The following is a 26,987-nucleotide window of genomic DNA, read 5'->3' on the forward strand; positions in this document are numbered from 1 at the left end:
AAAAAGGAGATTGACTACCCGTTTCCTGCTGACGTTGCATCAACGCAACACCTGTTGTCGCTTCCTTCCCAACACAAATATAAACATCTGACTGATGTAATGTTCTGATAAACGGTGACCCTGACTACAAATAGATCACTCATAAAGACGGCGATTCTTTCGTAAAATATTTTCAGCAAAAATACCCGGTCGAAAGATTTGCTTAAAGTATGAGATTAATTATTATAAACAAAATGATTGTTGAAGGCAAATATTTTTTTACAGAAATAATCTTCATAATATTCTCTACACAAAATCATCTGCTGGTACAAAATATCTTAGATAGTTATATTTATACAGTCAAAAGTCATTAATCCGGACTCGTCCGGACTTCAGCGATTCCGGATTATCGATCATTGGTTTAAATCTGGTACGATGGCATGCAGAAATTATAAAATTAAAATTATGAAATAAAGAACAATTATGATCTAAAGGGTATCAAAATTTACAAAAAAAAAAGAGGCTTAATATTTATTTGTTTACTTTATTAAACATTTCTTTCAATGTAAGTAATTTAAGTTGCTTCGTTTTTATGTGATAATACATTCTCTTTAATTCTATAAACAAACATAATTTCTTGTTCAGTTACAAAGTTCCGCTGTTCCAAGTCTTATAATTGCTGTGTCGAGAATACCGACTAATTTGTCAATCGAAATTTTTTCGTTTTCAATAATCTTTGTCACTTTCTTCGCTATCGGAAACGAATCATAATGACGAGGAATTTGATTTAAATCATATCAAAGACGGAGTACATCGAGATGAAATACGGTACTACATTTAGTAAGGAATTATAAGCCAAATAAAATAAAAACATCTGCCCTGAAGATAAGGATAGTGCTGACAGATCAACTTCCAATTCATTGCGCGCAGCGGCATTAAAGATAAACAAGTTTTGAAAAAACAAACGTTAAAGTTTAGATAAACAAAGCATATGCCTTTATCCATTTTTTGCAGCAATTCCACTTTTTGTTTAATGGACTTTGAAACATACTTTCGCTTTGTAGATCCTTTACATATTAGTAAATATATATCGGAAATTCTATTTGACATAATCGAAAGTTCAAGCTTACTTTTATAAAATTGCTCTAACAGTCTGCAAAAAATAATAAGCCAGATCCAATTCGAAGATTAAGGAACAACGCAATCTGCAACATTAACTGAATTAGATAATTTTAGCGTAGCTTATACTGTCCGTTATACATTAAACACGCATTCGTAAACGTATTTTGCGCACACGCACATTCGCAGCCGTAAAGGTCTTACGCGCATGCGTCGCGCAGAAAGATTGTAGCTTTGACGGATTATGGGTGTCCAAATTAACGACTTTTCACTGTATACGCATTTATTTTGACCGTTGCGTCAACACAACACCAGCGGCTAATGGGTTAAATTTAATGTTTCTCTTAGATACTGGACGCTTGTCAAGAGAAGGCAATGGGAAGTTGGTTAATTTATTTATTAGGATAATTAATATTTGCATTAAGGGATATTGTTTATTTCATTGTAATTTTTTTAAATATAATACCTTTTTTTATGAAGTTGTTATGCAGATTAAAATTCTGTGGTTTTTAAATTTAATGTTTGATGTTCCCTTCAGGCATTTTTCGGGTACATTTAAAAGCCAGAGGAAGGGTGGCCGTGTAGTGGCTAGTGATCCATATATATTGTTTATAGAATTTGAAGAGAAATTACATTTCATTTAAAGACTTATATCACAATTTCTTACCTGAAAAGCAGATTTCATTGCAGACAACCTGTCTGTCTGGCCAGTAAATTTTGCAAGGCTGGAATGGGAGATGTTAGTTGAATTACTCCGGTTTGATTTTGAATACTGGAATATAAAAGTATTATAAACTTTTCATATCATATATATATAATTCATGGCATCAAAATTAAAAAATGTAGATAAGAGTTTTGCTGTTTCTAGGTTTTGTTGATCGGCGCATCACTAAATTCTAAAAAATCTGCCACACCAGCCCTAATCATATATAATTTTATATCTATTATCAGTGTTCATATTACTAAAGAAATAAAATTAGCAACTTTTTCTATACCTTCTAAATGCATGTAGTTTTTAGAATAACAGAAATCTTTCTTTAAATCCAAAATATCTAAAATAAAGTGGAAACTTATTGAGGAATAAAAACTGAACGAGAATTATTCTTCAAAGATATGTACAGTTATTATTATGTAAATTAACCAGCTTCTTTTTATAATTTCAGCCTTTACTATAACTTCTTTCCTTTTCATCACCAGAATGCAAATTGGTTAAATAGTATTTAAATTGAGGATTCTGGATTGTGAGACAAAGTGTGTTTCTGGCCACTGCACGCTAAATTAATTCTTGCCAGCTATGATAATATGTTAATTATTTAGCACTGTGTTACTGCTGCCGACATTTGTGTATTTCTTAACTACTAGTCTACATATTTAATGACAATGAGTACTGAGACAGCTTAGATTAAAATTAAATTGTTACTAGTCCACATATTCAATTTGAATTTTACTGTTCTTGTTTAGTTACAACTCAATGACCTGTATCTGATTTTCTTAGCATAAGAACATGCGTTTATGTTTTAAGTTCTGTTTAAATACAGGGTGATTCAGAATTCATCATCAATATTTGGTGGGGAGGTAAGGAGATTTCACATAGGAATGCATGGGCACATATGCCATGTAGTAGGGCAAAATGCCCCCAGTTTAATGATGGAAAGAACACATAAGAAGGAAGTAGTAAGGGAAAAAACACATTTATTATTTTACATGTAACATTTCTTTGCATCGGTTTTACAGATGTCTTTGTATCGGCTCACAAGAGGTGCTCAAACTGCTGACCATGTGCTAGAATGCATAACTCATAACGGCATTGCATGGACAACTGAACCTTCTGAAATATGCCTGGCATTTACATGCATACCTGCAAGTTCATTCCACGTATACCGGTTTATGTTACTTCTGCAAAGTTACCTAGTCGAATGATGACTGACTGCACAAGTCAAACAGCTGTGCTTATGTATGGAAGTTGTGTACACACAGCACCCTCTACACCGCCATGCGTTCATCTACACCCATACTTTTCTATGTGAAATCTACTTCTTTTCCTATTCCCTACCTTCCCACCATATATTGATGAATTTGGAATCACCCTGTATAGAGGTTTATTTAAGCCTTTTGACTTTCTAGTTACTTTAAGACATGGTGGTAATTTGTTTCACATCTGTCAGGGGTTTGGGACTATTTAACATTTACCAGGTCAAATAAAACCTCACAGGTATAATGTTGTGACATTGACAAGTTAGGAGATGAAGCAGAAACTAGCGAGAACATTTGTTTGCTTATTGAAACAAATTTCTCATTGTTAGAAAAGATTTTTAAAGGTAAGGAAATTGATATAAATTAGCCAAATGTGTGAGAAGGTAAAAAGATACATAGTATTTTGTTGTGCATTGTTGCTTTGATGTGTAGCTTTTAATGTATAATTATCCTAATGTCTTTTAACTATCAATATCATAAATTGTATGTGCTTTAAACTGTGCAATGTCACTAGACTGTGATTTTAATAGTGCCTTTTTATTAAATATTTTAAAAAAGTGAATAAAATTTAATAGTGTCCATGTAAATCTATAATCACCAAGGGTATCTAACTACCTAAATTAATTATTTGTAACTAAATGCTCACCTTTATCTCTCCATGTGAAAGTGAGTTATTACCTTTCATTAATCCTTATTGTGATCAGAAGATACAACACAAAAATGTAAAAATTAATGCAAAACGTAAATTTCAAATTTGGGCTTCCACATGCCCATATTCGCAGTAGGATTACGTCATTAAAAATTCGATGGCTCTATGTACCGTTGTTTTATCACAATGTGAGATATATACATACATTTATTCAGATTTTTCATTATTTAATTTCTTCAAATATAATGCAGGACTCCAGGATTTGGTGGCAACAGTTTGAAAAGTGAAACGGACATTTATAATGAACCAACACAAAACAAAAACAATAGTCCTTCAGAGACAAAGCCTATTTAGACTTTAAAAAAAAAAAAAAAAAAAAAACTATCACCTCTGAGACTTTAATGGCTTATTGGAACCTTAAAGTATATGAACTGGGTTACAACTGCAGGAACTCTACATGAAACTATGACAGACACAGTATAACTTACTTTCAAAACTTGCTAACCATGTCAGGCATTCAAATCTGATCTGATCAGCAGGTCTCTCTAGGCAAGCAGCAGTCGTGGCAACAGCCAATCTTCTGTTATGGATCATGCTGATTATAATATAGTTCTCATTTTAACCTATGGCATTTAGCGTAACATCTGCCTGCCATTTCCTAAACCTCTAGACTGATGTTCCATCAAGATAATACAAGGCTACATGTGTAAACAATTTTTACCACATCCACCATATAGCCCCAACATCGCTGCTTCAAATATGTATATTTTTTTCACACCTGCAGCTACATCTTGCTGGTGCTGTCTTCCAATCTGCGCATAGCATCCAAAATGAGGTTGATCTGTTTTGGGATTCATGGCCACCAAGTTTCTGGGCAGAAAGCTCTGAAAAACTACCAAAATGTTGACAGAAAATCATAGACTTGGGTGGTGATTTCTGCCCGCACTAAAGGTTCTGCTTTCATAGGTTCCCCCCTCTAACTTTATTAACAACGTTCTTCAACAGAAAACTTGCGTTACAACCAGATACTTAATTTTCATGTGTAGAATTGTGTACAAACCCTGTGTCAACAAATTTACTGTCAGTTAGTATTGTTTTCATTGCTGACACATTTTCTACAGTAATGCACAACAGTGTTAAGTGATAAGAGAATTCACAAATATTACCAATTTTTTATGTACCATTTCTATTACCACATTTTTCCCAGTAAGTTCTTAAACTCTTTGCCATCTTGGTTAATAAAAATTCTACTCTACTTTGATAAATAAAAGCTTTTCTTCCTCAGGATTTTCATGAGTATACATATTTAAAAATTCTATAAAATTAGCCAAAATGCTTAAATTTAGAATAATGATCAAATTAGTACGTTGTATGCTAAAATTATATTATAACCAGTTTAACAAACATTATTGATATTACATCATCAGTGAAGAAAAACCTTCCAGTTTTCCAATTTAATTAAAAAATTAAAGCAATCATAATTTAAAATTATTTCATTACAATATCACTAAACATCAATAAAAATATTTCTCACCAGCATTTTGTTGTAAATCTTTTGCCATTTTGTGATCCAGCAGAGTAACACTAATTTAATAACAAGCTCTTAAATGCTATTTCATTTAAAATTAACACTTTCCAGCTAGGGTAAAGAAATGAGAAGTAATATGGAAATAAATTTAAGCTGTTTTACTAAAGAGTATTTATAGTCAATTACCACATACTTTCTGCACATAATTTTTCAGAACATTTCTGACACTAAAAAGTTTAAACTTAACCCTTTTTTAGTGTCGGAAATATAGTCATTTTATAAGCAGAAAAAGGACACTGTCAGCCGTACCCCACTAGGGCTGTTGCACTGTTTTGTTTATTCACAGTTTATAAATGCATACAATCTGTCATCTTCATGAACAATATCCCTGTTTTTAGAATCACTCATTAAAATACATATATATGTGTTTTAAAATTGCACAATGAAATTTGCACTTATGTTATGAATTTGTACTCAGATTTTTATTCATAAATTTTTGAACAACAACAGGTAAAAAGAAATTGGTAAAGTATGAATGATAAAAAATTCAGTGAAAATTTAAAAACTGAATTTAAAAGATAGTTTTACCATTTCATCTGACCCTAAGCCGGGTCTTTCCCTGAAACCCAATCCTTGACCATGATTAACTTTCTTCCCCTTGCCTTGCTTGAATCTAGATTTACGAAACCAAGCACTCTGAAAAGGAAAAGACCTGTATTTAAAATAGCAATATAATTAAGCATTATTAATGAGTCTACAATAATATGGAAGTAAAAATATCAGTTCTTTGAATTTAAAAAAAAAAAAAATCTGCCTTTAAAATTCTACAATGAATTTTACTCTATTAATTTCCATACGTGCAGATTAAAGTAATAAAAATATAACTGCCATTGGATATGGAAAAAGTGTAACATAATCAAGTAGCCTGCTTAATTGAAACACTTATTATGCAATAAACAGAAATATATAAATAAATAAAATTTAGTTTCCCATATTGCATGTCAGAAGTATAGCAGATCTGCCATTAAAATGTAAGCATTAGTAACAAAATTTTTATAACAGCTTCAATATCAAAATTTCACCTGCATGGCAAGATCCATTAAAGCCTGTGGAACAGCTTGATTGGCTCCTTCAAGATTTCTTACTAAATGGCCGGCAAATTCTTTATCTTTTTCAGTAACCAAAGTATATGCAATTCCTTTTTCACCTGAAGATAACATAATACTTATTTATGTAACTTTTTGACTAGTATAAAGAAACACAATACAATTTACTAATATATAATTATTTTTTTAACTAATGAACATTTGTTGACACTGTATTTTATGAAAAATAATAGGAAATGCTCTTTCACATATTTAAAATACACTTTTTAAAATGCTGTGTATATACAATTCTCTTCCACATGACTGGTTTTTTTAATCTGTTTCTCTTTGATAAATTCAGGTGTTTCACAGCTGTGATGAGTAGTAACATAAGCATAATGAATTTGGAAATTCTAAACTCGGTAGTAAGCAATGATGGATAAAATCTTTCTTTTGCCTTGTTTTGAGGATTACATATTCTGTTCCTTCCTTCATTACTCATTCTACTGTCCCCTTGAAGTAAGATTTGGCACTGAGCCAAGTTTCCGGCACGTATCCGCTGCCTGAACACGAAAATTGCTCCTAGCCTGTAGGACTAACACCAGTAGCAAATTTTGTCACGTTGCAAAAGTGAAACCTGAATACGATGCTTGAAGCGTTGAAGAAGTTACACTGTTAATAATTTCTTATATTCGGCGTGATTTGTATGGAAGGTAATTTTATACAAGGTTTGGAACTTTAATAGTGGCAACACAGCTCAAAAAACGCTACGCAACAAAACCAAAGAATATCGCGTATACCACACGTAAACTACATACCTACCTTACCTCTCAGCAAAAAGACTCGTCCTGCCTATGTCACGCGCATGCGGAGTGACGCGAAGAACGAATCCTTGTATTAGCTTGCGGTCTGAAGTAAGTGTTGTCAGGATGTTTTCAAAACAAGAACAACGGTGTTGGATAAAAATTGAATGTGCCAGAGGTCGTACAGCACGACAGTGTCATCAAGGGCTTCAAGAGGCTTGCGGGGAATCTGCATTGCCTTACAGAACCGTAGCAAGATGGGTGAAAGCATTCAATGAAGGACGCCGAAACGTGGCAGACATGCTGCAGCCAGGTTGTCCGAGTGTCAGCGATGCAGACGTGCAAGCTGTTGCCGCACTAATGGACAGTGATCGCCGCCAAACAATTCATCAGCTGGACGAACAAACAGGATTAGCGCATACGACTGTGCTGCACATTCTGAAGGAACGCCTGTCCATGAGAAAAATTGCTTCCGTCAGTCGATGGGTTCCACATCAACTGACGGAAATGCAGAAATGGCTACGATACGATGCTGCCTGAACCCACCTGGAGTGCTATGAGCGCAAAGGAGATGCTTTTTTACGCCGTATCACTACACTGGATGAGACTTGGGCCCGATCGTACCAGCTAGAACTGAAACGCCAATCAAACGAATGGTGTCATCACAGGTCACCATGACGTTCGAAATTTTGTCAGAACCCTAGCAATGTGAAAGTTATGGTGATTCTCGTGTACGACTGTGATGGTGTCATCCTAACGCATACTGTTCCCCCACAGCAGACCATCACTGTGCAGTATTACTTCTCATTTTTGGAGCACAATCTCCGACCAGCTTTGAGAAAAAAGCGGCGACACTTTCTGCAGAACGCTCCTCTCATTTTGCATGACAATGCATGCATAATTTAATGTAATGACAAAAACCTACAGCATTAATTTAAGCAGTTCATAAACATCAACATGAGTGAAAAAAGAATAACATCTATTTCCCCATATGATTTATTTCCCCATATGCTTTTACTTGTCCCCAGTAAATAAATTCTCATATATTTGGGCACAAAGCTCACACCATACCTTTTTGAAGTCCCCAATAAATAACTGCTTGTCCTTGTGACTTAATTCCTAAGATGAAGGAACCACTTCGTGGCACTCGCTTCCAAACTGTTCCTGAGATTCTTCCGGCAGTAGACCGGTCCATTCAAACTATCAACAAAACAGGCGCTGCTACAGGTATTCTGCGACTTCCACACCGTTGGAAACAGGCTGTACACAATGCTAGCGACTATATTGAAGGACCGTAAAACATGGTGACATGAATCACTTTTGTATTCCTTGTAAATAAATAGTTGCCACTATTAAAGTTCCAACCCTCGTATGTTTGGAATGTTTGAAGACCTATTTTGGATTAACACTGAGGTAAGATATTGTAATCAAGAAAAGAAAGGACCGAAGTATGTTATTTTGCTGAATGCCTGTTAAAAAATGAACTTTTATAATAACTGTAAAGCAAATTTGTAAAATGAGGTTAAATTAATTAACTATGTTAAGCTCTCAAGAATGTGCCTAGGATGAGACATGCCTTTGTGGAAAGCATGAATTTGAAAAGAAATTTTATGATAACAGTAAATATACAATGATATATCAAACAAAAATACATTTGAAATAATTGTAAAATACAGTTAAGTTAATTGATTAATGCACATTACAAAAACCTACAGCATTAATTAAGTTCATAAACATCAACATGAGTGAAAAAAGAATAACATCTATTTCCCCATATGCTTTTACTTGTTCCCAGTAAATAAATTCTCACATATTTGGGCACAAAGCTCACCCCATACGCTTTTTGAAGTCCCCAATAAATAACTGCTTGCATAATTGGGCATAAAGTGAATAAATTTCAAACTCTCCGCAGCCCTTCACTTACGAATCGCTGAAGTCTAATTGTAAACTCATCGCCAAGACATACATATTAGAAATTTAAAAATGTGAGTCTCAGCAGAATGACAATTCAAAGAATTGAAAATTTATCTGATGATGTTACTGAACAATTACAGAATGCTGCCGCTAAATTTATATATTTTTCTCTAACAGCTGATAAGTCAACAGATATTACTTCAACAGCTCAGCTTCTTTTGTTTGTCAGAGGAATTTCTGAAAATTTTGAAGTAACTGAAGAACTTGTTGGAATGAGTTCAATGAAGGGGCAAACAACTGGAATTGATATTTTATCTTCAGTTTTAAATTTGTGTTCACATAATTTTGATATTAACAAACTTGTTACTATCACTATTGATTGAGCTCCAGCCATGATTGGAATTCAGAATGGCGAGTCTACTGAGAAACCATTTGGATGATAGAGGAAAAGATTTGCTTGTGTATCATTGTAATATACACCAAGAATAGCTATGTGGGAAAGAACTAGGATTTGAGTGCCTAGTGAAAGTAGTGAGCGATAAAATTAATTCTATTCACTCACATGGTTTAAACCACAGGCAATTTAAGGAAATCTTAAATCTTAGAACACACAGATGCATCACATAGTGATCAAACTAAAACTCCAGCTGCTCTCAAAGCAGCTTGGCTGTCAAAATTTTTCCAATTTTCCTTGCATGAAGAAATTCAAAGAAAATTTTCCTGATAAACAACTGGATTATTCAGATCAAATAAAGAGGCTGCTTATTTTATTTATTTATTTATTTTTTAAGGAATTTGCAGACTTTGAGTTGCATAAGGTTAAGTTTAAACTGTTCGGGGATCCATTTTCTGTTGTAGTCGAAGAAGCTCCAGAAGATGTTCAAATAGAACTTATCGATTTACAAAGTTCTGACTTATGCAAATCCAGATTCTGTGATTTAGATATTCTAGACTCTACCTGCCAAATTTTTGCACTTAAAAAATAATGCAAGCAGATGTGCTCCTATGTTTGGTAGTGCTTATATATGTGAACAAACATTTTCTCTTATGAATCTAAATACGTCAAAATTAAGAAATAAACTGACAGATCAACACTTGCAATCTGTCTTAATAATATCAACAGCTAACTTTCTACCAAATATATCAAAAATTGTTAATAAAATTCAGTCTCAACCATCACATTAATGTATTTACTATGGCTAACTTGTACACATTTTTATTAAAATATTTGTATACAAGTATTAAATTATCATGCATAAGCATAAATTGTACTTTTTTTTTTTTTTTTCTCCCCCCATGCTGAAATGGGTCTTTTGGCCCCAGTAGCATATGCAAGGGAAAAGGAAAACCCCATACCTCTTTGCTTACATACATACATGATATCCAAATCAATTTAAATTTGATATGGTACATGTTTGAATTGCAAATTAAGTGACTTACTGCATTAACCCTCCTTCACCAATTTCTTTTTCTTTTCTTTTTTTTTTTTCCCCATATGCTATGGAAAAAAATGACTTGGCCTTCGGCAACCAAATCGTTTCTGTTACTGGCCCTTCTGCTAAAAAGGTTGTGCATCCCTATTCTACGCCATAATATCGAAGCCAATAAAGTGTTTTTTTAGTATCGAAAGAGATATTTTATCCCATTCCTCTCGAATAGCTTTCCAAAGTCCAAGGAGTGCTGTAGGTTGACGTTTGGATAATTCACTTTTTAAAGGTCTAAAGTGCAAAAATTAATGGGTGATACATCAGATTTACTAGGGATATGAGTGAAGGGTATGGCCTTGATACATGGTTCTTGTTCCATTTCTTTCCAGGAATTTAACAGTGGATTTTGATGTGTGTCTGCATGTTTTGTCTTTATGCAGTTCTACTGATTGATGGCACTGTGGGTAAAGAGAAGGTATTTCATATTTGAAAACTGAGTATCTAATATGTGTACTTGACCTTAAAAATTTTCTGCACTCTCCTTAATTTTTATTTGTCATTACATCAACAATCATAAATCATTTGAAAAACTTTCTTTATTAGATACTTTGAAACATGTTTTAGATTTTTTTCTTCTCTTTGATAATAATAAATGAATTTCTTTTACTGCAGTCCCTTAAATACACCCAAGATTCATCTAGTTTAGCAACATTTTACTATTTTTGTCCCAATAATTGTTTCTCACAGAGAATTCTGCAGCTTGTCCTGCTTTCGGCAATATATTGTGGAGAAAGACGATGCACATTAAGTGTTTTCCCCTTTTTAAGATTTAAATCAGCATTAACCATTTTCTTTGCAGTTGACACTGAGCTTTTAATGATTATGCAACTGTTCTCTGACTTTGCAGAATTTCTTTTAACATCAAACTTTAACCTTTGCACCATTCAAAACATGTTTTTTCCTTGGTTATGTATTTTGAACAATCTTTCTCCTTGAAGCCAAAATTTGACCTTTTTTTTTTTTTTTTTCCTTTTTTTATTAACAATACTATCTAGTGTTCCTTTAGATACCGGGAAAATTATGGCTTTTACAGCATTTTTAAATAACTAAAGGAAGAGCACAAACATAGCCTTGCATCCATTGCTTCTTTAAAAGAAAAATTTTGCATGAAAGCAAAAACTGCATTCTCCTTAATTTTTATCTGTCTTATGTTAAAACTGTTAATATCTTAAAACTGTCAATTAGCAGATGCTTCAAAAATATAGCTGCAGTTAAACAAATTTTCTACAAGTAGGTGATTTTTTTAATAGCAAAGCAAAGTCGTGGCTTTTTTTATTTTCAATTACTGTTTATTAAAAAAACATATGATGTGTTTCCTTGTTTCTCGAAGAAATTGTATAATTCTTTATTGCTGTCTATTTTGTAATATGTTTTTCTCCAAATATGCAATGAGCAGCGTCAAATTTTCAGCAATTGTACGGCTCTTACCACTTATAATGATATAACTTTTTCTGTATTTTTATCATCTGTCTTAATTGATATTAGGTAAGACTTCATGTTACGATCTTTAGACAATTTATAGAAAAGTTCATTAAATTTTGTTTGTAATAGGCATGTTTGGTTTGTAAATGATGAAATAGAAGAAAGACCTTCTATGGGGGACCATTGTTCAGAATTTTCCTTTCCAGCTTATTTCTTACCAAAGTATCATCATTTTCCCAGGCCTTAGCTGGCTATTGGGAAATGTGAGGTGCAGAATCCAAACCACAGCTATTATTCATGGTAGTTTTAGTTGAGTGCAAAAAATTGCTTCTTACCACTTGCCTAGTTTATTCAGAAATTCTTACTATTAATTTGTTCATGTACCCAATTAAGCTATTCCATACCAGGAGACAGGAATTGCTGTTCTAAAGGAAGACATAATAAATAATTCCGTCTGCAAACCCTTATACAGAAAGCAATACCTTCTACATATGACAGGTGTATATATGGGTTTTGGTATTATAAGATATCTGAAAAACAATACTTTCTATATAATTATGCATGGACTGCTCTAGGCCAGGGTTTTTTCTTAAACTGTGGGTTGGGCCGTGGGACCTGCAACAGGGGGTCGCCAAACTTTTAGCAGTTCCGATATTTCTTTAACTTATTATAATAATTTTACAATTACCAAAATTTTAGAAATAGATAGAGATCACTGAAAATAGATAAAGACAATACAGGCAAATAAAAAAACGAAAATGTTTTGATGCATTCTTTTTATGATATAAACGTTCATTTTCCTTGCTTTGCACGTGACGCTGTCATTTCGTCTGTTGCTTATTTAAAATTTTCATATTGTTCTATGTCTTAAAATTAGAAATGAAAGTTAATGGACCTAGAACAGCAATAATATATTACAGTACAAGTAAAAAAATTGACAGGTTCACTCATGTGTGTGTTGGATTTTCGCAATACTTACGGAGTTCCACAAAATTTTTGTAAATATTATGGGGTCCTGGGAGGTCACGAAAAAATATCAGTGATAAAAAGGGGTTGCAACAGAAAAAAGTTTAAGAAACCCTGCTCTAGGCAACCACTGAATGTTTATAATTGTTTTAAAACATCCCTTTGTTCTTAAAAGTGATAATATTATATGCAAAAATTCTTATTTAGTCACAGTAAGCAAAAAAAAGGGCAGATTTCAAAGATGTACTTTTATGACTACACAACTGTTGAATGCCACTAATGAACTGCTGGAATGGACACTAATCTTTTTTCCTCAGTAAAAAGGCAAAGAACAGACATTCTGCATTAATAATTTTTTGGTCCTTTGTTTCCGAAGAAAAACTTAATTTTTCGTCTTTTTCAAAACAACTCATGTTGTCCTTGTGTTTATGTGTATGCACATGTTTGAAAACATATGCCCACCATGCGAAATCGAAAAATTGCTACAACAGACAATACACATTGCAAATTTATTACATTTCCTTGAGGAAATAATGGAAGGAAAGTCAACTGTGTACAATTTTTGAAGCGTACACAAGTATTTCACCTTCCTCGCACACATAACAAAAGGTAATTTCTAAAACCATTTCCCGAAGGCATGTGTACTCACACAACTCAGAACAAGATGAACGAAATAACTAAAGAGTAAAGAACATCCAAATAACAGCCTTGAGCTTGCTTTGAGCTCATTGGCTAATATATGCCAGATGACACGCAGGGGAGCTCGATGCCCATTAGAGAACTGGAGAATAACATTTCTGGATACGTATGCTCTCACTCACAAAGCAGAAGTTCTCATCTGATTCGCAAGCTTTTGTTTTAGATATAATCTAGAGAAGAAAATTCAACTGCTTTCAGACGTCCAAAAATTTTTTTTTTTTTTTTTTTTTTTTTTTTTTTTTGGTTCATATAACGAAGTATTAAGCCAAGTTCCATAAAAATCACAATAAATTTTAAGAATAAGAAAAAGTCGGGAGAAATATATTGTAAATCGGTTGGCGGGAGAGCGGTCGAAAATCGGGAGAGTCGGCAACTCCATAACAGTCTACAATTAAGCACTTTTTCCAAGATGTTTACGAAATTTCTTCTTCTGCAATGTTCGAGGATTTTGGGGATCATTGCTTGAAAGCAGATCTGCTTCAGTATAATATACTGGTATGACTAGATTCTATTATTGCATACACTTTTCAAGCTCTGTGTCTGTTTCATCTTACATTTTTAGTTGTTTTTGAATTGACAACTACTATCAAAAACTTCCTGTAGTGGCTTCATGAAACAGAATTTGAAAAGTCAGAAATTACAGAAATTTGTTTTAAGATTGGATGGTTTTATATACAGCTAACATGTATATAAACACAAAAGTCAGTCAAAATGGTTGCATTTACATAACAGAAATAACATATAGCATGTATGACAGATGTTTCAATTATATGAATGCAAACAAGAAAAATATTTTTTGTATAATCACTAAGTTTGTTCAAACATTTATTGCAGTAGGGCGTATATTTCTCAGTAAATTATTCAAAGAATTCCAATCCAACTATTAATAACTATTGTCACATTTTTGAGTTCTTCAGAATGATATAATCTCTTTATGAGTGCTTTTTTCTTAGGTTCAAACTTATAGAAAACTGTGCAGATTCCATTTTATTTCCACAGAGAAATGATGAAGCACATGCTGCGAAACTTCATGCATTTGGCAATGAACCACAGTATGGATAGACTTTCTTGCCCTCAATAATTGATTCATGGCAAACATTTCTAAGTTGGATTTACTTTCAAATGATTCAATGTGTTCACAACTGATAACGACATATCTACATCTGCCACACATTAACAACAACTACACATGTGTGTTAATGGACACATTAACAAAACTTTCTGCATAAAAGAAACTTAATTTTTGACTTACTAATGCAATTCATTACACCAAAAGTCTTAAGAATATGGGCCACCAGTGGCTGAGTGGTAAATTCTCTGAACACTGGTAGTTTGGTCCAAGGTTTGAATCTTGCAAATGGGTTAGCTGCATGGACATTTTCATAGTTTTCTCCATGTGTAACATGTATACAAGAGCATTTCCCTTAGAAAGTCCTCAACAAAGGCATCCCTCCCTTTAGGCAGATGGCCCTCGAGTGCTTTCCCACAATCAAATAAACCAAACCAAATCTTGAGAATATATGCTTTGTAGGGTTTTACTTTATTTTTCTAATAGTTATTTTTATTCTCGAACAAGCTTTTCTTCTGCCTTCTACCTTTGTTTCTCTGCCAGAATGAGTTTTGAGTATTACGCTTTATGCAAATAAGGTAGAAACTAGTATTTAAGTCTGGATGACTTCAGCTGAAGAGGGCATGTTCTGCCTATCGTCCACATTGTTGCTATTAGTTAAAGCTATTCTATGGCTGTACTTAATACGTGCTTGCTAGTATATGCCGGTTATTCTTAATTAAGGGCCAACTCTGTGAGTTTGATTCTGTGCAGCATTGGCTGATTAAATTCATATACAGTCAAAAGTCGTTAATCCGGACTCGTCGGGACTTCGGCGATTCCGGATTATCGATTTTTACGGATTAGATCATCAGTTTAAATCTCGTAAGATGGCATGCAGAAATTCTAAAATTAAAAATATGAAACCGTAATTTATGAAATAAAGAACAATTGTGATCTAAAGGGTATCAAAATTTGCATAAAGAAAAGGCTTAATATTTATTTGTTTACTTTATTAAACATTTCTTTCAATGTAAGTTGTTTAAGTTTTGCTTCGTTTCATGTGATAATACTTTCTCTTTAATTCTATTAAAAAGACATAATTTCTTGTTCAGTTACAAAGTTCCGCTGTTCAAGTCCTATAATTGCTGTGTCTAGAACACCGATTAATTTGTCAATCGAAATTTTTTCGTTTTCAATAACCTATGTCATTTTCTTCGCTATCGAAAGCGAATTATAATGACGAGGAACTTGTTTTAAATCATATCAAAGACGGAGCATATCGAGATGAAATACTACATTTGCTAAGGAATTATAAGCCAAATAAAATAAAATCATCTGCGCTGAAGATAAGGATAGCGTTGACAGATCAACTTCCAAATCATTACGCGCCCGCCGCGGCGATCCTCCCGCCGAGCAGCGTGAAATTGATAAACAGATTTCGGATTTCAAAACATACTTTCGCTTTAGATCCTTTACATATTAACGAATATATATCGGAAATTCTATTTGATATAATCGAAAGTTTAAGCTTACTTTTATAAAATTGGTCTTACAGTCTGCAAAAAATAATAAGCCGGATCCAATTCGAAAATTAAAGAACCACGCAATCATCAACATTAACTGAAATAGATAATTAGATAATTTTAGCTTATACGTCCATTATACATAAAACGCGCACGCGAAAACGTATTCTGCACTTGCGCACACTCATATGCGCAGTCGTAAAAGGTCTTACGCGCACGCGTAAACGCCTATGCGCATGTGTCAACGCGGCGCATGCGCAGAAAGTTTTTAGTTTTGAGGTCCGGATTATAGATCATTCCGAATTATGGATGTCCGAATTAACGACTTTTGACTGTAGTATTAGTTTGGTTTTATATTTTCTGTTTTGAGATAAAGCCAAATAGAGGCTTCTTTAGGCTGAAGAGGGGCCATATGTAAATATATTCTGAGTTGGAATAAAAAGTGTAATTTAACTCTTCTCTGGAAGTGTTACTTACGCACACGAACTCAGTGAATAGTTGCTATACAGCTCTTCAGTATTCTAGCTTTCACAGAACTCTACTTTAGCTAGGATATTACAGCTTTTGTGAGGCATTCATGAAGCTCTGTAATGGGCTCAGGTTTATATATGAGGCGTATTCGGAAACTAAGTACCGTTTTGAAAAAGAAAAGAGTAAAACAATTTTTTCGAATCTAATTTTATTTTTACATGAAAATACATGTCTTAAACTATTTTTCAACATAGTTTCCGCCTATGATCAAACACTTGTCATAGCGGGTGACCAGTTTTTGTATACCATCGTCAAAGAAACTTCCCACCAGTTTCGATAACCACGACTCCACAGCATTTTTCGTGTCATCGTCAGATCCAAAGCGCTTGCCACCAAGCTCGTGCTTCATGTACAGGAACAAGTGATAGTCAGACGGAGCCAAGTCCGGGCTGTACGGCGGGTGATCGAACTGCTCCCAATGAAACTGTCGAATTAACGATTGAGTGACACCAGCAGTATGGGGCCGAGCATTGTCATAGAGCAACACAATTCCTTTACTGAGCATTCCTCTTTGTTTGTTTTGAATGGCACGCCTTAGTTTTGTTAAAGTCTCACAATATCGTGCCACATTAATGGTTTCACCTCTGGGAAGAAATTCAGTAAGCAAAACGCCTTTCCTATCCCAGAAGACAGAGCACATGATTTTTTGTGATGACATAGTCGCTTTGAACTTTTGTTTTTTCGGAGAACGAGTGTGTCTCCACTCCATCGATTGTTGTTTCGATTCTGGTGTGAAATGACACACCCAAGTTTCATCACCAGTCACAATTTGGTTTAAAAAGTTTTCTCCCTCATCACTGTACCGTGTGAGAAATGTCACGGAACTACCAAGTTGCTTTGTTTTGTGAACATCAGTGAGCATTTTTGGAACCCATCAGGAACACAGTTTGCGATAATTCAAGCGGTCAGACACTATTTCGAACAAAACAGTATGTGAAATTTGTGGAAATACCTCTGAAAGAGTTGTCATTGTGAAGCGCCTGTTCTCATGAATTGCTTCATCAACTTTCCTTACCAAATCATCGGTGACAACAGAAGACCGACCACTCCGAGCCTCGGACTGGACATTTGTTCGACCTGCATTAAACATTCTTACCCACTTTCTCACCATTCCATCACTTATCGCATATTCACTGTAAACTTCTGTCACTTGACGATAAATTTCAGCTGGTTTAACATTCCTCGCATTCAAAAATTTAATCACGGCAGGAATCTCACAGTCAGCGGGATAACTAATTGCCTTAAACATTTTGAATGTGCACAGCAAACTGAAAACACAACATAGAGCAACCAAAATGGCGAAAATTGAAAGTCAGGGAACAAGAAAGACTAGTGCGCATGTGCTGGACGCCTACCACAGCGCTGCGACGGCGCTAGAATGAAACGGTACTTAGTTTCCGAATACGCTATGTATATTTAACACTGGCCAAAAAACAAAACATCTCACAGCCAATTACTGAGTCAGCAAAATTATGAACTTCCATCTTACATCATTAGCCAATGAAGAAAATATAGGAGTAATACTACGAAAATTAGAGATCTGGGTTCATATTATATGGTGGTGTATTTAATTATGGCAAAGCACACTAGGGCTATCTGCCTAAGGGGAGGGATGCCTTTCGTGGAGGACTTTCTAAGGGAAACTGGCTCGTATACACGTTACACATGGGGAAAACCACGAAAACGCCCATGCAGCCAGCCCGTTCGCGGGATTCGAACCTCGGACCGAACTACCAGTGTTCAGCGACTTTACCGCTCGGCCGCTGGTGGGCGGGTTCATATTATAAATTCTGTTGATCATAACTAAATTTTGCATAAAAAGGCTGCATCAGTAGCCAAGCAGCTAAGACTGCTGAATATTGGTAGTTCAAACACAGTTTATATGTAACATGAATACCAGCCAGTTTCCATTAGAAAGTCCTCCACTAAGGCACCATTTCCCTCAAGCAAATAGCTCTGGCTTTGCCAAAATCAAATGAACTAACCTAAATTTTGTATTAAAAGTAAAGCAGAAGTCCATATTTTACGATGAATTTGAGTCAGTTTATATTTATTCAGTTTATATTTATATTATTCTTATAATATAAAAGAAACCTACCTGCACGGCCAGTTCTTCCAATTCTATGAGTATGAGTGTCAATATCTCTCGCAATATCATAATTCACAACTGTTTTAACATGGGTGATATCAAGACCACGAGCTAAAAAAGTTGAAAATATAATATATAAATTCGCATGAAAAAAATTTTGAAATTATTTAAGTTGGTTGTTATTTACCTGCAACATCAGTTGCAACAAGTACTGGAACTTCTTTCTTCTTAAAGGAAAGAATTACTTTACTCCTTTCATTTTGGTCAATATCACCATGCAATAAAGCCACTAAAAATGAAATGTCATCAAATAATAAAATGTCAAAAAGAAAAGAAATATAATACATTTTAAAACACTAACACTTTAATACTGATTTGATTTTAGCGTTAAAACATAATATAACATAATATACATAGATGAGATTTTCTTCATCCTTATGTGTATTTATTTCTCCACTCTTCTATTTCTTTCTTTTTTTACTAATTTTCTCATCTTAATCTGAAAATCAAAAACTAAATGTGCTCAATATAAGAGTAAGGAATGAAAGTGTAATCTTGCAAACTTTAATTGTCAATGTTTATGAAAATGGTGAAAGCAATTTTATACGAATAATTCTGGTAACCGGAAAGTAACAGATCATACATCAGTGCATTTCTTGCGGAAACATTAAAACTAAAATCTTTAGGTCAGGAAAGTGTGACTCATGGGCTTTTTGAAGGGATAGAAAAAAAGGGAACCTCATACCTCTTGAACTCAACTTTACACCTGAGTCGGATATGAAAGTGAGGTACAGAACTCGACGTATGATGAAATCTCAAAAGACTTGAACTATAGGTCAGTTGAGGTCCGTCCTCTGCTGATACTGGACCTCAAGGAGGGAGTGTCACGTTTGTGTTCTAATAACTCAGCTTCCATGAATGCCCTCTGGCGGAAGAGACAAAAAGTAGTTAGTTGAACGGGTGACGCGTCTAACATAAGTCAAAACGATAAACCGTCTCCGTATATATTAGAAACATAATGTTTGTATTCATTGTAACTTGTATATATTATGTAAATATTTTTCACATGTTAATTAAAATTTCTTAAGAAAAAATTTTTATTAGTGTTCCACCGTGAATAGAATTTCAGCAACTAACGGACATCGAAAGGAAAACAAGGCAGTTCAGGGTAGCCTTTTTAGAAGGTAAGTGAATTCACTTACTTATTTAGTGATCTGAAATTTTAATAGTAATAAGTTGGTAAAATTTTTAACAGAAAGATTTCATTTTTTAAAACTTTAACATCTTTAAATATAATACAGGATAATATTGCATTCCTTAAATACGATAATATTTGGTGGCAACAATTTGAAAAGCGAAACAATGCAGAAAGTGATTTGACACAAAATACAAAAATGATATTAATAGTCCGTCTGGGCAAATTGCCCATTTTGACTAAAAAGAAAAAAAAATACGGGTTAGCAGGAGTGAGTGTGACATACTCAGAGACAGCGTAAAAAAAAAAGGTAACAAAACCTTTTGGGTTGCCATTAATATCTAAAACTTTTCAGATTTTTCTTTTTTTGGCAGTAGTGTAGCTTTTTTTTTTTTTTTTTGAGGGGGGAGGCAGGAAAATTTTTTGCTTAAGGGTGCAAGAGTTCTGTTTACACCATTGGCTGTTCAGGATCACCTAAACAACCAGAATATTTAATACTTCATATGGATGCTCTTCTGAACTAAACTCCACTGAAAATGTCTGGGATGCTTTGGATAGGCGACTTGCTAGTCAAAAATATCCTACAAGAACTCCATTAATCCGTGCATTGACAGAGGAATGGGATTAATTGCTTCAACAGATGCTGGATACTGTTGTGCCAAAACACTTTTTTATTTATGATGTTTTGAAACCTTTAGTATTTTCCTAACAATAAATGCCCTTTACCCTAATGTCCAAACAGTGTGACAACAATATTTTATCCTGTTAAGTCTCTACCCTCACTTAATGTTATAATACATTGCAATTTGAGATCTGTCCTATTTGTGCAGCAGTTTATATGTGTTAAAACTTTTGTAGTGAAGTGCTAGTAAAACTTATAAATGCATGAATAAGCCAAACAGTGTTTGCTACATATGCATAAAATCTAGAAAATCTGCCATTACTCTTGCACTTTGGATACAAAGCTGGAGACCAAGACTGACTTTCTAATCCTCCACACGCACTGACACCATCTGTTCCTTTATCTTTCATACATAAGAGAAAGTCACCATGTGAAGTCTGGAATGTCAACGATATGGTGAGAATTTACTTATCATACTGCAAACTGCTTTTCTGTTTAGTCTTACCCACTTGTGAGGAATTTCCCAAATCTACTCTCAGTCAGATGCCAATTACATATGGTCCCAATACACACCGACTTAAAAAGAAAAAATATTTAAAAGGGACAGTTTTTTTATCTCCTGTTCTACTCAGCCAATTGTGTTTTTCATGTTTTGAAAGCATGACTTAGGATATATATTAGATTTACATATAATGTTGCTTTAACGTACATATTTTGACAGAAAAATGGACTTTTCTCAAAATGACATGGCAATTTTATTTTTTCACATTTCGATTCTACTCCTCAAATTATGCCAAAGTGCCATGTTTCGTAAAAATCACAACAGCAGTTATTTTTTAAAATTAGCAATGAAAATTTTAACCCTGCAATGTTAATTAAATTTTGCATATATTTAATAATATCGACTTTTAAATTAAACTTAATTTTTTCTATAATTCAAAAATTAGTTTTAATTCAAATAAAACTCAAACATTTCTTCTGATTAATTTTAAAATTTGCATTTTTTAGTAATTTTTCAAAAAAAAATGAGTCATAACCTACACAATTTTTACCATCATCTCAAAGGTATAGGGTTCCAAGTTTTCAACTTTATGCCGAGTTTGGGATAAGCGTCGACCAATCAGAGCGAAGCTAAAATGAAGCGACTTTCTTTAGACGATTTCGCTGTCACATCGAAGGCGATGTTTTTTTTAATATGGAACACATCGTATCCGAATGAGTTGTAATCGTATCCGAACAAAATAATGAGTTGTAATCGTATCCGAAACAAATAAAGAGTTGATATTGCAAGAAATCTATGATGATGAGATGCATTTTTTAATGAGTTTACAATTTATATTGAAAAATATGGATGAAACTCGTAAAGCGAAAGTTAAGCTCAGGATTATGCACGCTGTGTATGATCCTGTAGATGACTGATCCCATCCAATATTTTTCATTTTATTATGAAAATTCTTTAAAAAATGCATGCTTGCAAAAATTTTATTTTTTCTGTGTAAATTATTATTATTACTTTCTTTCTGTCTATAATTTTTTTAAAAAAATTATTACTATAATTTTTTTCCTGTTTAATTATTTTTGTATTTAAGAATAAATTTATCAAAAAAGCTGGAAATGTTGTATTGCTATTTGCTTCAAATGCTGATTTTCTTTCCAAACAAACTTCATGAATTAATTTTACTAAAATATCAAATCAATATATCAAGAATCTGCTGTTTTTTTTAACAGAAAAAATATTACTTTATAAAAAAAAATATTTTCACTTATTTAAGAATAGTCACAATAGTCAGTTCAATGGTGTAAGCTTTGTATAAGTAATAAAAGATTAATCTTTTGAGAAAATGCTCTTATGAATTCCAAGAAAGAAAAAATGTAGTGAAATATCCTTAAAACAACAGTCAACAGTCTAGACAGTTTTGTCTCCTGTTGAAGTTCTGCTCTGTTTTTTAATTACATTCTCCATGAAAGGAATTTACTTTTGATGAAACTAAATAGCACACATAATTCATAACATGGACTACAATTTAATGAATAGTATTTGTTATTATTATCCACTCTTTATTACTATCATTTGAATGGAGTTTTGATCATTAAATTCATGCTATTTCTCTGGTAGAAATTCCTGGATAAGGTGTGAATGTTTATAATTTTGATGTATTTGAAGACTTGGGTACCTAAAATTTGTCAATGTGAAATTACTTTTGAGATTTGGTCGTAAATAGAAATGACAGCATATATTGAAATTAAATTCAGGGGTGCGGCTTATACATGCAAATTATTAAAAATAGATGTATACAAACAGCTGGCAAGACAGCAAAATGTATTTAATGATCGAGCATAAAATATATTGTTGGGTGAACGTTTCCTAGTATTGTACTAGTTGTGGTTGCTGGTCATTGTGACCAGTTGTGGGATACTAGTACTAGTGATAATTCATACTGGTAGTGCAGCAAACTACTATAGTGATCGACAGGGACAGTGAATAAGGAGTGCTGAGCACACATGTTTCACTGTCACAGAAACATGTTCCTTTTGATTGAACATTAAATAATAATAATAATAATAATAATAATAATGTATGGTAAGTACTGTTTTTAGCTTAACTGCTTTCACACCTGCAAAATGGAAAAATATTATATACAGGCTATCTGTTAGTTATCCTCAAGATTTTTTTTAATTAGGCATATTTAGATTATTGTATTTCTCCTAAGAGAAATTATATATAAAAATTGAAGAAGGTTTTATATAGTATATAAATATGCATGTGCATGTTTATAGTATAGAAAGTACTACAGTACAATGCAGAAATATTCCATACTGCTTTGCACAGAAAGTTATGTGCCAACCAAGTATTGGTCTTTCAAAAAAATATCTCTAGACCATTTCATTATTTTTCTCTTTTTACCTTCTTCCGTTGTCTCCTGGCTTATAAGAAGGGCAGATAAAAGAGCATTCTGTTGAACCAGTAAAACTTTGTGTTGAGCTGAAAAAGCCATGACACAAAATAACGAAAACGAGCAGAGCGAGCGCGAGAAATCAATCGAGCTAGAAAACAGCGCGCAAAAGGTGTAGACTCATCCACGCATGCGCAAATTTAGCTTCTCTCATTGGCCACAGCTTAGACCCCCGTCTCGCAGGTGTGAACGGATGTCCCGTATTTTATGCCCTTATGACTATGCCTCTATGCGCTTTACGCCTACGTCTGAACGCAGCTTTAGTAAACTCTATTTGAGCCCAGTTGTCTTGACTCCTTTGAACAAGATGACTGTACCAGTTTAAATGGGCTCCTCTGGAAGCTAGACTAAGTGGGACACAAACCATTGAGTTTTCTTGCCTACAATCCAGCCTCATTAAGCATATGTGCAGCAGCAGAATGGCTAAATCATGTTCCTGTGACAGCTTGAAGGTCTAAATCTCTTGTAGTGGCTCCATGGTTTCTTCAAACAGAAAACTGTTATCTGATGCAGTTGTTGCTCTTGGTTGCCCTTGACAGGCTATCTATCAACTGTACCAATGCTTAAAAAGCGGCTTCAAACTCTTTATGTATATGACACTTTGAGGCATATTCAAATCTTGGACGACCTCCATTTGTGTTTGACACTGCCTCAGCTCTACCAATTATTCACCACTTTTAACCTTCACTTAAATTATGTGTTATGCCATAAGAATATCGATCACTCTCAGAAACCACATTCACTTATACACTATAGACTATAGACTATAGACCAAACACTATAACACTATAACACTATAGACCAAAATTCCAACATGCATCCATTGCACACCTCATTGTCAATCACCGAATCTGCATATTTCCAGCACTAATATATGCGTGGAAGTGCAATTTTGTGTTCAATTGTATTTAATTAACATACATAATTATAGCATTAGGCATTGGTTGCAAATTTAATTTAGTAAGCATAGTTTTTCTCATTATCCTTTAATTTTAATGATCAGTGTAAAAGAGGACCTGAATATATGCCATAACATCAAAGGTCTTTGCCTTTATGAATATATCACATAAAACAAAAGACTGAAGACTTTTTCCAAGTCCTTTTGAAAACAGTTTTGCTAGCTAACAGTATGTCTTGCCTATGTCATTGATCTTAATGAAACTTATGACAGCATGAAAAAAATTCTTTGATACCTGGAATATGAGAGATTTGTATAGCAAGTTTGCTGGGACTTTCGGGTTATTGCGGTTTTGATGGGTTTATATGAGGTAGGATCCAAAGTTTCGCAGGCCTAGTCCACAACCAAAAAAATATTTTGAATTAAATTGCAGAAACACATCCTCCTTTGAAATAACATGCTTGTGCAACAATACACTTTTGCCAGCGCCTGTAAAGTTCATCGATGCATGTCTGGAATGCATTTTTCGCCATGTCCTTTAATTCAGCCTGCGATGCACATTTAACTTCATATGAAGATTGAAATCGACGACCCTGTAAGCGTCTTGCCAGTTCAGGAAATGGGAAACAATTGCAGAGTGCGAGATCAGATGAGTAAGAAGAATGACGCAAAACAGTTGTTTTCGTTATCGCAAGAAAGTCATTGATGAGGTCATTGAGTCAGGATTGGTGAGCAGGAGCGTTGTCCTGCAACAGCACCCATGACTGGCTCAAGCCCACATTTTTTATCTCTTCTTCCAGATCGACTCATGCAAACAACGCAAGATTTCGGCATAGAGTCCTTTGTTCACAGTGCGTCGTTCAGGGATAAATTCCAGATGCACAATGCCCAGGATATCGAAAAATACCTCTAGCATGACCTGCCCTTTAAAGCGATCTTGGCAGAATTTCTGCTTCCGTGGAGATTGTGGTGATTTCGACGTTGCCGATGCTCTCATGGTTTGCCAGTTCATACAAAAAACACCATTTCTCATCTGCAGTAACAATTCTGCCAAGCAGGGAAATATCTTTGTTAACAGCCAGGATTAAGTCTCTCTCCATTTCCATTTGAATTCCCTTTTGGTCTAAGTTTAACATGTGGGGAACAATGTGGTGACACGCTCTATGCATGTTAAGATGCTTAGTCAGTATCCGCTGACATGTTGCATCTGATAGACCAACTGATTCTGCTATTTGGCAAATTGTTTGCTGCCTGTTCGCACCTACTGCCGTAGGCACCTTTTTGATGTTTTCATCGGTGTGCGAAGTCACAGGACAGCCACAGCATTTGTTGTCTTCAGCAGTTTCCCTGCCTTTTCTGAAACGACGATGCCACTCAAAAGCTTGCGTTCTTGGTAACATTTCACTTCTGTACACATGCTTCAACATTTCGAAAGTCTCCGTAGCACTCTTTCCCAAGCAAACACAAAATTTGATATTTATTCTTTGCTCAACTGACGCCATTTCTTTCTATTGTCGATTACTAAATGCACCTGCCTACAAAAAATGCTGTTGCTGCGAGCTTTTGCAAATCACATTTAGAAAAGAAGGAGAATGTAGTAATGCAAAAACATTTTCGTAGTCGCACTATAGCAAAAAATTTTTATATTGTACACTCAGTCCGGAACTTTTGAATCCTACAACGTAAAACAATAGAAAATTCTGCTATCTGCTGTGTGTGTGAGAAACCGTTGGGACAAGGATTAAAATTAGGAAAAGAAGATCTAATTTACATCCTTTCACACTTGGTATCAAACATATTACTTCATAGTTTCTTATAAGCCTAACAGAAATAACTCTTTCCCCACTTCATATCATATTGATAAAGAACATTGCAAGGGCAATTCCATACTTTTGCAAAAAATTCTACATCTAAGATATGATAAAAGAAGGTGTATTTATTAGACCTTACCCATGATTTGTTATGTGATTATACAGTTTGAATAGAAACATAGTAATGGTTAATAAATGGCTTGGAATGAAGTTCAACTAGTGCGCCAGGGTTTACTATGGAACAGAGTAAAGAATCTTGGGACACTGTTATAGAAATGGGATGTTCGTACTCACTAAAAAACATGTCATGCCTTCTCATTTGAATTTCTTTACTGGCAACAGTGGTAATGTCAGGGATGAGCACAGAAAATGCTTTCATCACCAGAGAGCAATAAAGGACAAATGAGAAATCAAGTGTAGCAATATTAATTGGTTTCTGTTAAAGCATTATGAATAATGGGACACAAGTTAGCTACAAATAACACAATAAGCATAGGCATTTTCAAAGCCTTATACAATTATAATGTTTAAACATTCATTAGTGTTTTGTTACTAATTTGTCTTCTAGTAAAAAAAAAAAAATTTGGGGGGGGGAGGAATACGAATTTTAAAAGTTTGCAGCAAATTCTAAATTAAAACAATTCCCTAAAAAAAGTTCATATTCATGTTCAAGATGCAAAACTTAATA

The 26,987-nt window shown here is 34.1% G+C and overlaps 1 protein-coding gene across 2 annotated transcripts in view; it reads right to left on the reverse strand.

The window, feature by feature from the left end:
* The window catches only part of LOC118200513 (ATP-dependent RNA helicase DDX42), a 137,170-nt gene that overhangs the window by 3,404 nt on the left and 106,779 nt on the right, over positions 1-26,987 (reverse strand). For both annotated transcript variants that reach the window (XM_085814842.1, XM_085814843.1), the window contains exons 14-18: positions 19,007-19,108; positions 18,829-18,930; positions 6,332-6,456; positions 5,838-5,945; positions 1,766-1,870 (exon numbers count right to left, since the gene is read on the reverse strand). In XM_085814842.1, coding sequence (XP_085670968.1) covers positions 1,766-1,870; positions 5,838-5,945; positions 6,332-6,456; positions 18,829-18,930; positions 19,007-19,108 — 542 coding nt within the window. The remainder of the gene's footprint in view (positions 1-1,765; positions 1,871-5,837; positions 5,946-6,331; positions 6,457-18,828; positions 18,931-19,006; positions 19,109-26,987) is intronic.

The sequence above is a fragment of the Stegodyphus dumicola genome, chromosome 4, assembly GCF_044657685.1.
Source record: "Stegodyphus dumicola isolate Sdum_Otavi_A_Nest chromosome 4, ASM4465768v1".
NCBI classification, from domain to species: Eukaryota; Metazoa; Arthropoda; class Arachnida; order Araneae; family Eresidae; genus Stegodyphus; species Stegodyphus dumicola.